The sequence below is a fragment of the Ambystoma mexicanum genome, chromosome 11 (genome assembly GCF_040938575.1).
Source record: "Ambystoma mexicanum isolate Mex_15411 chromosome 11, UKY_AmexF1_1, whole genome shotgun sequence".
Lineage (NCBI taxonomy): Eukaryota > Metazoa > Chordata > Amphibia > Caudata > Ambystomatidae > Ambystoma > Ambystoma mexicanum.
The window spans coordinates 558,473,779-558,488,385 of record NC_090934.1 but is presented as its reverse complement, the minus strand read 5'-3'; the positions used below and the strand labels follow the sequence as shown (position 1 = coordinate 558,488,385).

The window sequence follows — 14,607 nt, the reverse complement described above, 5'->3', positions numbered from 1 at the left end:
CCCAGCACTTCCTAACATACATGCTTCTGTCCAGTACTGACTGCTCTATCCAGGTCACGCTGCTCTGTACTGGTGGCCTCCCTGGTACTTGAGTGAACCAATTGTGTACCACTCTCCAATCCCAGTTGCCGGCTGTATCACTGTCCACCTCCAAATGCAACCCTTACTCTGCCCCAGCACTTCCGGCTGCTCTGTGGCTTTGCATTGCTGCTCTCCCCACATGTTGCAGAAGACTAAGCCACAGAGACACACTGCATCCCGGTTACCCTCCATCTGCGTCACTGCGGACCTGAAGATCACACCCCAACCTGCAGTCTCAGGAATAACCCAACCGATGTGCCTCTCAACCCGAACGTAGCCCAATTATTTATTTGAATTGGGAAACGGCTAAACTGTATGAATCTGTTTTTAAATCGGTCTGCAAATACCAGAAAACAATTGACGTAAATTAAGCAATGCATGTCTTAATATGCATGCCTAGTCCCATTGTTTAAAAAAAAAATATATAATAAACTCACAAAAATGGGATTAGTGACTAACACCACCCAAGCACCAGTTCTTAAGATTACAGGATCCCTGAAGCATAGAATGGGAACAGAGGATTAGCCCTCTGTGGGAAGAGTGCAGATTCCACATGCTGCCAATAGGAACAAAAGAATGGTGTCCTTTTGGAGGGGCTTGGATTCTGATGACTCGCAGTGCCTGCTGCAGCGTGCAGCCCCTGTAATCTGGTAATGCCCATGTGATCCAGCTGTGGGATGGATAGTGGGCAGCAGGATGGCTTTTCATTCCTAGCTACCTGGCACTGCCCGACGCTGCAGGGGTTAGGATGGGAGTCCAAAGAGCCTGGGAAAACCCTGGGAGAGTCGGAGTAGGTGCTGCAGAGTCTTGGGGTGGGGGGGGGGGTGGCTGAAGCAGGCTGGAGGACTGCAAAGCTACCTTCCCTGGTGATCTGCTCTCCGGCAGCAATAAGCAAAAGCTCCTAGTAGGGGGCTTTTGCTTGATTTTTGCCGCGTGAGCACAGCATTGACTTTCACACATGAAACTGCTTTAGTTTATGAAATGGCTCTCCCCAAATGCTTGAAAATGAAGACTTCAAGTGTCCTTTTAAACATAATTTTCCATAGGAACTTTTTAAAACATTTTAATATAGCTATTTTTAAAGCATAACATTTGAGTGAACTACTCATTTAGGAAAACTCCCCTAAAACATAGCCTCCTAAAATTAGCCCTGTAAATGTTTGTCCCCTTTAGGTATACAACTATCCCTTGGCATGCAGGTCCACAACTCTGTACAAGTCTGTGCTACTCAAGGAACCTTGGTAGAGTGGCAGAGCAGCCAGGCGTATCGTAGGAGGAAGATGTGAGCTGTAGGCAAGTACACTGAATCCAGTTAGCACAGTAGTCCAAAGAAACACTTAAACAGATGTTACATTAAAATATATAATTTTATTTACACAAGGAAGTCAGAAATATTTGGTTCAGTTAACCAACACACTTGGGAATACTTATAAATACTTTTCAAAGGCCACTGCTTCAGTGGTTGTAGCTCATGGTACAATATGATAGTTCTGCCGTATTATCGGTACAACCGTGCACGTGCATTTAAAAAGGTTGGTTAGGCATACAGTATCGGAGTTCTAGACACTTTCTTGGCAAAGTAACACTTTTAAAGTCCAATCCCTAACTAAATGCAAATGTTCTGAATGGATTCAAAGTCTTATGAAGCAACAAAAGTTCCTTGGGCTACTCTCACTCTCTAGGAAGATACTTAAAGAATGAACACAACGATGGAGACCCTGCAAAAGGGCCTGCTAACGTGACACAACTCGCGAGCTTGGGTCAGAGGTAGAGCGGACACCCCTCTTCGTGCACGCCACGCTCTGGAGCAACTTCTTAGTTGAAGGGAAGTTGTACCTTTTTCATCTCTCACTACCTTAGGTTAGAAATGTTTGTAGCTGTATCCACCTACAGCAGCGCCAGACCCAGTCCCCTGATTCCTTTGTCTGGTGACAAAAGGAAGGACTCTAAATGGGCTGTTTCAGTCTCGAGAGGACTCTTGGTGTATGGATTTCTTCATACTCCTTGGTCAGTCTGTGGTTTTGGTGCCTTTCTCAGCACCAACAAAGGACTACATTTGCCCGGTCAATCTTAGATTCCTGGAGTCCTGCACTCTGGTATGGGGACTTGGATGAGTTGAATCATGTATCTGGAGGTTCAACTTGATCTCAGCAAAGACTTGCACTGATTCTGCCTCTCAGATGCTGCACAGCAAATGGGCTGGAGGTCTCCTGGTATTTGCTGTCTGCAGGTTTGGAAAGCCAAAGCACCTCGGCAGATGGCTCGGTCTCGAGGCTGGTTGGTCCCACCAGCCAAAGGGAAAGGAGTCCTATTCTGAGAGGAAAGCGGGGTCAGGACGACAGTAGTCGCTTCAAAGTGATGCAAAGGGTCTGCCGGCGTCTCTGGTAGTCTTCTTCAGTTTCCAGTGGCCGACTAGTCTTTCACCTCAGGAACCTCACCTTTTCAATTTCAGCGCACTCCTCTGAAATTTCTCAGCAGTTAGGGACAGGTGGCTGTATAGAGGAAAGTAGACCCCATAGTAAAGGTAAAACGCAGAGAACAGAGTTCCTAAAGTCAGCAAATAAGAATGAATGAGTGGGGGGAAAAAGGCTCCACTCATTTATGTTGTTAAAAAAAAGTCCACGTCGAACAAAGTGCTGGGGGTCTCACTAGGAGAGGGATGGAGCAGAACCATGATAAATTCCCCCCCAACAAACTCGTATCTGGAAAACTAACCAAATGGGGTTCCACAATGCCAGCTCTTTTATGTAGCGCCGTCCAGTGTGAATAAAGGGCATACCTACCCAGAGCTTCAGCCGTTTGTTTTGACATTGGACTGATGCTTCATTTGACAGATTTAGCTCATGCAGCTGATGACAATTTATAAAATCCCAAATCGGGGAAACCAGAACCCTTTTGTAGCAGCAGAAAGCAAATCAAAATATAAAGTGTTTTGGAGAAGGACATAACATATTCCTGTACAGGGACAATTGTTTCAAAGCGACCCTACTATGTAATGCTTTGTAAGCCCATCGCCACCGAGCGAACACATTTCAGAATAAAATAGTTCTCATACAAGAGCCTCGTAATAATCCAACTCTCACAGCACACAATTGGGCGAATTTATAGCGCATGAATGAATTTTGAATTAACTTAACCAATCTATAAAATTTAAGAACTGGTAGAAGAATTTACCAAATTTCTTAATCTTCACCTTTAGAGCAGCTTACACATTTGCTTTCCTTTTTTAAATTCTATGTGTAGTAGTTCTTACTTGGGTGGGCGAAAATGGGGAATCCAAAATATGTAAGGTCTCTATGACCTCTAATCCAACCTTATCAATAAACTACACATAGTACATATCTTTTTTAAAACTATTGTTAAATCTTAAAATTTTCATCATTGATGGGTTTATTTTTAGTCTGATCTATTTTTTTTTCGCACCCTTATTTTGGGCAGAATTCGAAATTGGGTGTTAGGCATCACCTTGTCGGCAGGAGCTACTGCAGGGGAACCAGAACCTACCAAAGATGCTTGTTTAACTGTTCATTTTGTATGAACCATTACATTTAAATGTATATTGGATGTTCTAATTCTTCTTCTTTATTAACATTCTCATACTCAAAGTTAATGCCACACTTACATGTTTGGAAGGCACCATTTGGCCGTAGTAGCCAAAGGAGCTGCTAACAAGGCTCTACTATATGGCTCCCAGCTCCCCTCAATTTTAAACCCTGCAATTTGTGTAGGCATTTTATGAACTATTGAATGCTATACACACACATTTATAACTTTAATTCATGGAAAATCACATTTGATATGGAAGTAACGGCATCAAACGTACGAAAGAGCAGATTACCAGAAGGCTTAAATTCGTTTTCAAAAATTGATTAGCAGAGTTTGCTAATTACGTTTTTCTTGATACGCAAACCAACCCATTTGATTAGCAATTGTGTACTAATGTTCTTGATGCCACCAGAAGACGCTTGTACCCAAGATATAAAATGAGCACCAATACAGCAGTTTTGTATACTGCTGTAGCAAGACATTAGTAAAATAAGTCAGACTTGCAAATTCTTTCGGTAAAATCGTGCATGTCACCACAAACCAACTTTAGTTTGGCACACTCCGTGAAACTTATTTGACATTTACTGCAAACAAAGTAAAGTTTAAATCAAAGTTTCCAACATCCCCTACAAATGGTACTGCCCCTTCTTAAAATCTACTGGACCATGTGAGTGGGCGAAAATACTTTGCGAGCCCTGGATGAGTGTCTGTAAAAAGGTTAGCTGCATGAATGGACACAAATAGATATGATAAAGGCTCTTAAAACAGTTTGGCCAGCTCTCTACTGCAGGTGCAAATATATATTGGAATCATAATCCTAGAGCAAAGTGAGCGCTGGAGGCCAACTACACTGTACAGTTTTTTGCAGTAGGTCTGTAGATGTACAGACTGGATGACTTGATCACTAATTTAAGTAGCTATCAAGATGGCTTTTGTGTATTCATTATGTAAGACTAAGCAGAGTGGATGGCACAGCAGGCAGAGAACTGGGCAAACTAGTCAGAATATTGTAGTTTGCGGCCATCTCACTTTCAGGGTAGCGGTTATAAACCAACATGGTAAGATGGAATGTCAAGGAGTATGGGATTAGCTCATGGGTTGAGCACCATTTGCAAGCTGTATGTAACCAGCAGGCCACAGGACTAGGTTTGCCATCAAAGCATTTGTACGCATGGTCATGTACATGTTCAAAGGTGTTCACTAGTCCATATGATGCATCTTCCCCAACAAAATTAAATCTAGTTGACACTGAGATTTAGATGCACTTCACTGTAAAGCATGGAGACAATGCAGTGTTTTACAGTAGTAATGCTGAAATTATGCATTATGTAACCTATTATGTTTTTAGAAAAGGAATTGAAAGCCTTTATTTAAAAAAAAAAGTAACACATACTGGTCTGACGCAGACAGGATACAGTTAGCTTAATAACAGAAATATCCTGATTAGTTCTGCTTTGTAACTATTTGAAAAATAAAATGTGAATAGCACTCCCACACAGGCCTTTTTGGCATGAGTGAAGGGAATGATTACTACTGTACTCTCTCTCTATTAGCCCCTTTGAACTTTGCAGTGAACAGAGAAAAGAGGGTGGAGAGATCTCTGAAGACGAGGAATGCAGGGTGAGCTGTGCTTTCATTGAACAGGGTAACTTAAATAACGAACTTTGCTACACAGTGCCAATTTAATTTGCAAACTTAGAATTGCATAGCAAATTGCCCCAACACTGCTTATTTTATGCCTTGTAACAATTTTCTGAGCCTTCCAATTTGCATATCCGCCATTACTCTTTATGGCAAAGATCTGGGGGGGGGCAGGCACAATAAGACCTTTATGTGCCCTTAGTTTCATGTTTCCCTTATCAATGGCACAATTCTTCCAAATATTTCACCCATCTGCTGTACTACTCTGCACTTGTGCCCTTCTTATCAGAAGTTGCTTTCCATTCCATGGGCTTCTGAAGAAGGGAGCTTGCACAGTTTTGTTGCAGCAATTTGTGCAGCCACGTGCCTGGGGCACTGCCAAAGGGAGGAAAACATGTTACTGGCCTTAGACATTTGTGGTTCTACACTTTGTGGAAAGGGGTGGGACACACATGAGTCCCATCGTATTACTGGAACGTGGAGGTAATGTGTGCTTTCCATTTTTAATTTTTAATCCATTATTCACTTAACTTAATTTGTCAATCATTCTACCCGTTGTTAGGCAGAAACCTGTGCAGTTCCCTCTGGGACCACTGCAAAAGATTTAGGACTACATGTGTTTGGCAGTAAACCCACTTGGTAGCAGTATGTACCACACAGATTCACTTGGTAGCTGTGGCTGAGCAGTCAGACTTCCCTCAAGAAGAGTTAGGCAGTATACAGAGTATTCACAATAGGTCAAGAGAACACAATGGAACAAGTAAACACTGACCAGAGCTTGGAGTAAAAGAGATATAATTATTTAAAACCACATCTAGAAAAACACACAGGCACTAATAGTAAGCAATTCAAAAACACGGTCACTAAAAGATATACACTCCCCTAAAAGAATATTAGACAAGTCTTAAAGCCCCACTTATTTTCAGACGGCGGCGAGTGCTTAACGTAGACGGCACTCTAAAAATTGGTTTTAAAAAGGGAGAGAAAAGCAGAGAATAAATTGAAACGGATCCCAACACTTTTTCACAAACACAATAAGAGAGGAAGGCAAAGTAACACTGTGAATTCAGAGTCAGTATGCCGGATCCGCTTTAAGAGGATCAAAACGAAATGTGTCCAAGGTCACACGGTTGCATTGCACAAAGTCTTGTAACGGTTCAAAAAGGAGTTGGACCAAAGAAAGGGACCAGTTAGAGGGTCAAGGCGGCCAGCCCAGTCCAGAAGGTTAAGGGGTTATTATTACCTTGTAGCAATCTTTAGAAAGGGAGGCCTGGCGGACACGGTACCTTAAAGTGGTGAGAATACTCCAGCAGGGGCAGTTGTTCCTGGCAGCGGATGCAAGTCTGTGCTTCGTCCGGGGGAAGAGAGGATCTCGTCGGGGAGGAAGACAGGAGTCTGTTGCACTGCCAGGGAAGAAACCAGCCGCAGAGTTTCTCAGGCACAAGGAGCGGTCCGTTGATTCGCGGTCCAGTGGTAAGTGGCTATCCGGCTGCCGGATGCTTGGCACGAGCAATTCGACCACAGACCGGTCTGGGGTTGCGAAGAGAAGGTAAACTGGTTGTGCCCACCAGTCGGGGGAAGAAGCCTCTCCTGCCGGGAGATCTTCGCTGTCGTCGGGAAGTGGTGCGTCGGTTCCGCAGGGCTCCACCAGTGGTGTCATCGTGGTAGGTCGGCTCAGCTTCTCCCTCGTCGGATTCTCCGGTCCTTTGGCGACATCTGAAGTTCCAGTCCCCAAAGCCCTGCTTTTATGCAGCATACCCCCATTCACTCAGCCTAGCTGTCAATCAAACATGCTAAGTGGTGAGCCGGCCGGCTCACCACTTGGGCCAATCACACAAGAGTGCGACTTGAGTTACCAAGTAACTCAGTCTAGGGTGCCTAAACCCCCTCCCACACCCCCTGCGGTACCCAGATAGATTGGCACCACTTTTGGAGGCTTTTGTGGAGAAGCCTGCCAAAAAGTGGAACAAAGGGCTCGACTTGGGTTGGAGTCACAGAAGAGAAAACCAACCCCATTTTAGAATAGAGTCCTGGCAAAAAATACCAACCAGCGAATTAATATTAATTAAACCGGTATGTTCGCGGCTATGAGAATTAAATAATTAAAGTTGGTAGCCTCGAACAATGGGAAAATCCCATAGGGAAATATTCACGGTCGAATATAAAAAGTAGTTTCCACTGCCACCAGCCAAAACTCGATCAGGGGGGACGGAGACGTGCCCCCTCGACTAACAGATCCCGGGGCTATCGAATTGCCCCGACCAGTACGTCCACAATATGATGGTTTGTACTGGTTTCTGTTAATAATTTGGGACTAGTAAAGCCAATGGTGACTTTACATGCCCTGGGACACAGTAGTCAGTCCCAGGGTCTGGAGTCTATGGTGGGGTGTCACTATGACACCCCTGTGTTACTGCACGGAGTATGCTGTGTAACACACATAGTAAAAACACATGAGACCCTATGGAGTAAACAGTCAAAGGAACGCCATAAATCGTGTCCAAGAGTGGGAGAAAGTCTCACTCTTGGCAGGAGAAAAAAACAAACTCCAGAAATCCAGCAAAGCTGCTGGGGGACTCACTAGGTTACGAAATTCAGCCTAAAGAGGTTTCTGTTGCACCTTGAGGGACTGCAATCCAATGTTGGTTATTAAGAGCTAGCAGAGCATTGTAAGATTTGGGATTTATTTTTGTTGCAAGGTCTGGTGTCTGTACTTTTTTATTTATTTTTTCTCTTGGATCCTGCTGCCCCACCACCAGTCTGAACACATGATGGTAGCCTGTCTTTTGAGCAAATAAGAGCACTGTGGCTCTATCGTGCGTTCTGTTGTACATCAGTTAACAATCAGAAATGTTTACTGTTTAAGTAGAATTTGTCGAGTTTAGGGTATTCCCTGACATTTTATACAAAGCATCTATATATAGACTATTTTTTATATGCTTCTTACTTACTCTACCAATGGCTTTATTAAACTTTTGATCTTTTTCAATTTATTTTAGATGCCATCTGTCACAGGCAGCACAAAGGCAGCTGTGCCTGGGTCCAGTGAGGCTGCCGCTTGCTCCTCCTTGGTTCAGCAGCCAGTGCTGGGCCAAATGCCCTGCGGCACAGTCACCATCCAAACTGAGGCCATGAAGCAGATTCTGGGTGTCATTGACAAGAAGCTTCGCAACCTTGAGAAGAAAAAGGTCTTTATTCTCCTCTTGTATGTAACGTTTGTCCAGAGACTAAAATATGTATATTGCTGGGATCCAAAATGGTTTGTTTGCATTGCTTCTAAAATGCATTTTTGAAGTTTGTCTCCATTGAGGTGAAATTTGTATTTTCGCGCTCCACCGTCTACTTTAGGCAGTTTTGTTTGTGCTTTTATGTCTTACAGGGACTGTTGCTAATCTGGAAAGTGCATACTTTTGTGTTTCTTGTACGCCATTTATAATATGCAGTCTTTGAATGATCAGTTTACGTTGTCAACAAATTTCTCTGGAAGCAGTTGCTTGAGAATTTGTGAAAGCATTGAGGGTAGCATGTTTAAATGTAGACGTTTCTGGATACCATGGACAACACTCTTAAGTTAATGGTGTATCTTTATGTTGGCATTGCTGCTAAAAACCCTCTTGAGATATATATATATATATATATATATATATATATATATATAGAAGAACCTTTGACCTGCCTTGAAGGTGATTGGCAATCCTGTGGTTGGCTTTTCGTTTTAAGTAGTGCTTCCACCATTCATGCACGTCGAATGCTTGCATCTATACAAAGGTTAATGTTGTGCATTCAAGATGTTGACTAGTCTGTAGGAGTTCCTAAGTGTAGTGGGAGTTATTTGAGGCACAAATGGCCTGATGTCATTTTAGAGATTTGGGTTCATTTGCTTCCTGTGTGCCCTCAATTATCCAAAGATGTATCTTTTATTTCCAAATGCCTACTGTGCTCGTAGATATTCTCTGGGCCCTAGGTTTATGGTTGAGTTGCATTGCGGGGCATGACTCCTTCGATGACCTCTACTTTCTCTAGGACAAGCAGTAGAGTCCTTGGGCTCTTTGGGGGAGTGTTGGATGTGATTTTTACGCGCCATCACTTTCAGTAGAGGTCTAGAGGTAGTTGGGATGATTATCTGTTAAAGATGTAACGCATCCATGTGTGCCATAAAGTGGTGCAACTAAGTGTCCAAATATTGAGGTTTGTTCTCCAGTACCTGCTAGGGCTAGAAATACGTAAGACTTTCCAGGGCTTGGTACGGTCTTGTTTGGGTACCATTTAAGGAGCAGAGTTGCTCTGCTAAATTAAAATCGAGGGCTGCATTGTAGTGCAAGCTGATGGCTATATGACCTGTTCTCATCAGTTATGGAGAGTATAAACTAGAGCCAATGTATCTACCTTAGTAATCCTGGTCTAGTTTCTCACAGGGGCGCACCTTGCTCTGCTGTGCAGATGAGGTGCACATGGGCAGGGGGTTAGGTTCAACACAGCCAGCATTTCATCTAGTGCTTCGTTGTCTGGTCTTTTTGGGTATTTTAGAAAGATTTATTTGTTAGGATATTTTGCAGTTTGCCTTTTTGGTATTTTTCAACTTTAACTGAAGACTACAGTTGACGGCTAGATATTGCAGTGGTTCTGTACTGTAGGTGCCGGGGTTCCCATGCTAGAGGCCAGCACCAACTAAAGGTGGATTGTGTTCAAAACCAGTCGCGTTTAGGTGCTGTTCCATGGTGAATGGGTGCAGTTGTATCTTGCCAACCATTGGCAGATAACTAGGTGCCCAGACTCCCCTTGAGGTGTGGGCACTGACACTGTTGCTTAGGCAGTTGTTATTTTTTATTTTTTTCCTTTCCTTCTGTACACTTGACTTTGGTACTACTAGAATTCCGTTAGCCGATGCCTTCTTCAAGCCAACTAAGCTTTGCCTATAAAATACTTAAATTTTCTTGCCATTGATGTTGCCTGCTTCAGATCAGCAAAATCTGGAAGTAATGAACCAGACAAGAACTGGTGTTCTTGAGATGGCGACAGAACCTCGATACGCATGTCCGGATCCAAATGGCTCGCAAATGTAGGCTATTTACCATGGCTGGATCCAACAGTCTCTCCCTCTGATCTGCAAAGGGAAAGGAAGTGTAACATTGATGCATTACGCCACTGTCCAACTGCCAAATGTCCAACTCTGCCATGATTATATCTAGTTGGATGTTTGAATGTGTGTCTCAGAATCACTCTGAATCAACATCTTGTGTGTTGGCTTGGGAAGGTTTGAAAGTCATGACCACTCCTGATTCAATGGCTGGCTAATTTTCAACTGGTGGCATTGTGGTTGGATGTGCATAAAACCAGCTTTCCCCCAGATGTGAGACTAGGTATGTCTGCAACATACCTTTTTGTCCAATGCTGAAACTAGTCCTGGAAGGCTAAGCCTCTGCTGAACTTGCCAGTCGGATAGTGGAGACCTGCGCACTAGAGGCTGCAAAATCCCCCCCCCCCCCCCCCAACTTCCCCCCCCCCCCCTGCTCCCACCCTCTTGACCCAAGGGAACTAGCCTTGTTCTCTTGTCTTGGCAGTTGGTCAATCTTGTTCCTCTGTATATATAACAAGGACCTTTTTGGGTTTGCCTACTGTGGGTTGCCCAGTTTGCTAGTCACACTTGAGAAACAGTTTCTTTGTTAAAGGAGAAATTTCAAAAGAGCAGCTTGTCTCTAGTTTGGCTTTCAAGCATATGTGAATGCACTGTCGTGCTAAAAAACACATGTTGGAACACATACGAAGTGGGTCATGTGTCTGCCGCTTTCTAGATGAAAGGAAACCATCTTTAATGGATTTTCTCTGTCAAGCAGGTGCAGAAATGTTAAAGAAAAGGATGTTCTTCGATGAATCTTTCTCTATCAATTCTATAAAAAATGGGATCCTCAGGGTTACTTAAATTGGGGATCCATAGTCCAAATGCACTGACTCTGGGTAATCTTGTTGTACTCTTAGGTCAGGTCATTTCATAGCCGCGAGGGAGGGAGGAGGCCTCACTGAGCATACATCCCCCCCCACGCCTTTTGAAACTTGCGACGGCAGCCTCTTGCTGTATAAATTTGTTGCTCCAAGGAGCACACCTGGTAACTTCATTAGAACATCGGGTTAGGCTGAGTGCTGCCGCGGATCCCCAGTTTGCAGCGATCAGTCTCTTGCCCGCCCCCAGTGCCCTGGCCGTGAACAGTTTCTCATGCTTAGTGAGGACCAGTTCTCCCCATATCCCGAGCAGTACAAACTTTGGATCTAGTGATGTTTGGGAACCCACCGTCGCAGAGACTGTGCCCATGCAGCCTGCCCAGGTCTGTACCACACAATCTGGGATTGCATCTTGGAAGAAGGTGCCCCTTTCGCATTTGCATCGAAGGCAGACCTCCGCGCCCGCCCTACTCCATCTAGCCAGCATGGTGCAGAAATAATGGAATCGTGCAATATCCTGTACTGGATCAGGCATAGTTTTGCATCTATGCCTATCTCACAAGGGAACCTCAGCGACCACCCATTCTTTCCCTTTCAGTGTGGAGTTATTTCGTGCCAAGGTAATTAAGGGCCCGATATAGCGTGGAGGTGACCCTGGAGGGGATATGCTCCGAAGACGTTGGTTTCCAGAGGGAGCAAGGTGGGATTTCCTCCAGGTCCGGGAACAATGCATTCATGGCGTGAGTGAGTTGTGTATATCTAAAGGGGTCACCCGGTCCCAAGTCAAAATGCTCCCTCAGGGTGTCTAACTGAACCATATCCACCCCTCCCCTTTGAACCACTTGCTCCAATGTGAGTATCCAAGCCTGTCCCAGTTTTTGGGATTTCAGGGAGGTGTGCGTTATGCCATAGAGGTTGGGCCAGTGTAGGTCTGGAGCCCCAGCCGATGTGTTTGTGCTTCTTCCCAGGTACGATGGATATAGAGTGATATGCGTGGAGTTTTGGCCGTTCTGTCCCGGGGGCGTACAGGACCTTGAGGGGGTAAAGCGGGTGCATGGTGGACAGTTCTGTACTGATGTGGGGGAGTGTGCTTTACCACCCGAGTCTGCGCCGCTAGGTACTCTGTGCGGATTCATGGTAATCCTATCCCTCCCAAATTGAATGTTGCAGTGTTGTAAGAGCAATTCTAGGTTGTTGACCCCCCCCCCCCCCATACTGTATGTTTGTCTATTGATGCGAAGATTCCAGGGGGTGTGGGCAGTCGGGCGTTCTGTAGAACATATAATAGTCTTGGAAGTGACATCTTAAATAATGCAGCCCTGCCCATTAAGAACATTGGCAACGACTGCCAATGGGAAATGTCTGTGGCAGGCCTGTTGAGGATAGGTTACAAGTTCAGCTGCTGGAACTCCTCTAGCGAGGCACTAAGTAGAATGCCCAAGTACGTGAAACCGTGTATGGAAACCGGGTATGGACAAGGGTCAGGGATCGCTTTTGCTCCCCCTTGAGTTGGGAAGAACACTGTTTTCTGGGTATTCACACTGAGGCCGGAGAACCGTTGGAGAATTTGAGACAGACGTGGCTTGAGGCCACAGGGCTAGGTCATTGGCATACAGCGAAACCCGGTCTCGTTCCATGCCCACTCCCAGCCAAACCAATCCTGACCAGTTGCCGTTTGCACGGAGCTTGATCGCGAGTGGTTCTATTGAGAGGAGGAACGGGGAAGGGGCAGCCCTGTCAGGTCCCGCGCCTCAGCAGGAATGACGCTGACAGCCTGCAATTCACCCTCCCTTTTGCAACGGGAGATTCATATAAGAGCTTGGTCCAGGAGATGAAGCCAAGGCCAAAGTTCATTCATTCCAAGTTGTCCCACAGAGCTTCCCACCCCACGTAATCTAATTCTATCTCGATCAATTGCTACTAGGGCTAGCGGGGTCAGGTATCTCTGGGGTGCGGTGCAGGGCAAATTGGATTCTGAGCAGATTCATACGGTTGACTTAGTGGGCATGAATCCGCACTGGTCGGGATGGAACAGAGACTTGATCGCTCCTAGTAGCCTGTTTGCTAGGGCTCGGGCAAGAACTTTGGCTTCCCCGTTTATCAATGAAATGGGCCTATATGAGGCACACTAATCTGGGGGTTTTCCCGTTTTAGGCAGCACCACAATACAGGTTTCCCTAAGGTCCGGGGGGAGGGTGCCTAATTCTTTGCTCCAGAGGAACATGCAGTGTATATATGTGTAATGAGCCACCAAGTTTCCACTGGGAAACAGTTAGGTCCTGGGGTTTTCCCAGTTTGGAGCTCTGCGAGTGCGGACTGTAATTCATCTTCCGTCGACTAGGTCAAGCGCTTCCCTCTGTTGTGTGGTGAGGCGCTGGATTTCAATCGTATCTCGGAAATTCGAGTGGTCCGTCCCGGGTCCCCCACCCATGGAGGAATGGAGGTGCTTGTAATAGTTAGCAAAGGCTTCCGCTATGTCGGAGTCTTCCGTCAGCAGGTCCCTGTTGGGCGTTTGAATTGCTTGGACATACCCCTTACGTTGTTCCCGCCTTTCCAGCCAGGCCAGTGCTTTCCCGTTTTGTCCTTGCGTTCATAGATCTGGCTCCGGATCGACCAGTGGGTGGTCCGAGCGTTTTTTCTAGGGCCAGGTTTCCTAGGGTCTCTTGTGCTGTTTCCAGGGCCTCTTGTGAGGCCTCTGTGCCTAATTCCAGAAATAGTGCCTCCTGTTCAGAAACCTGTCCCTCTGCTTCCATGAATTCCCAGGTGTGGGTCCACCAGTGGGCGGTCACCAAGGAAATGCAGGGCAGGGGGGTGGGGGGGAACCGAAAGACAGATTTATAGGCCTTCCAGGTCGTGAGTGGACAATCAATGGAACCCTCGTTGAGCTCAAAGTATTTGTTGGATTTATTTGTCAGGCCTTCAGCTATCTCAGGGGAACCCCAAGTAGCATGTGTTCAGACGCCAGGTGGTGTCTGGCTTCTGTTTGCTCTTTAGGGTCACCAGTAGGGGAGAATGGTCTGAGGTCTCTCTGGCCAGTAGGGGCGTCGGACATGCATCTGTGGGACGTGTTCCGGGGATGAGGATGTTGATGATTCTAGACATTGTTTTATGCGCATGGGAATAGAACGAGAACCCAGATTCATTTGTGTAGAGCCCTCTAAGTGTCCAATAGCCCAGTTGAGACCATGAATCTGTACAGTGTAGTCGGGCCCTCCCGAGTCGTGGCGCCCCTGTAAAATCTATCTCTGGCGACCTCCATTACTTCGTTAAAATCCCCTCCCAGGACCCATACCTCCGCACCATCCTCCCGTAATATAAATTGTAAGTCGTGATGGCGATCGGGAGTGCAGGGGGTGCGTATACTGCAATGAGGCCCCACTGTTCTCCCCATAGGTCACCAAT

At 45.6% G+C, this 14,607-nt stretch overlaps 1 protein-coding gene across 10 annotated transcripts in view; it reads left to right on the top strand.

Moving 5' to 3' along the window:
• The window catches only part of CAPRIN1 (cell cycle associated protein 1), a 1,156,748-nt gene that overhangs the window by 88,840 nt on the left and 1,053,301 nt on the right, over positions 1–14,607 (top strand). For all 10 annotated transcript variants that reach the window (XM_069623390.1, XM_069623385.1, XM_069623386.1 and 7 more), the window contains exon 2: positions 8,268–8,456. In XM_069623390.1, the coding sequence (XP_069479491.1) occupies positions 8,268–8,456 (189 nt within the window). The remainder of the gene's footprint in view (positions 1–8,267; positions 8,457–14,607) is intronic.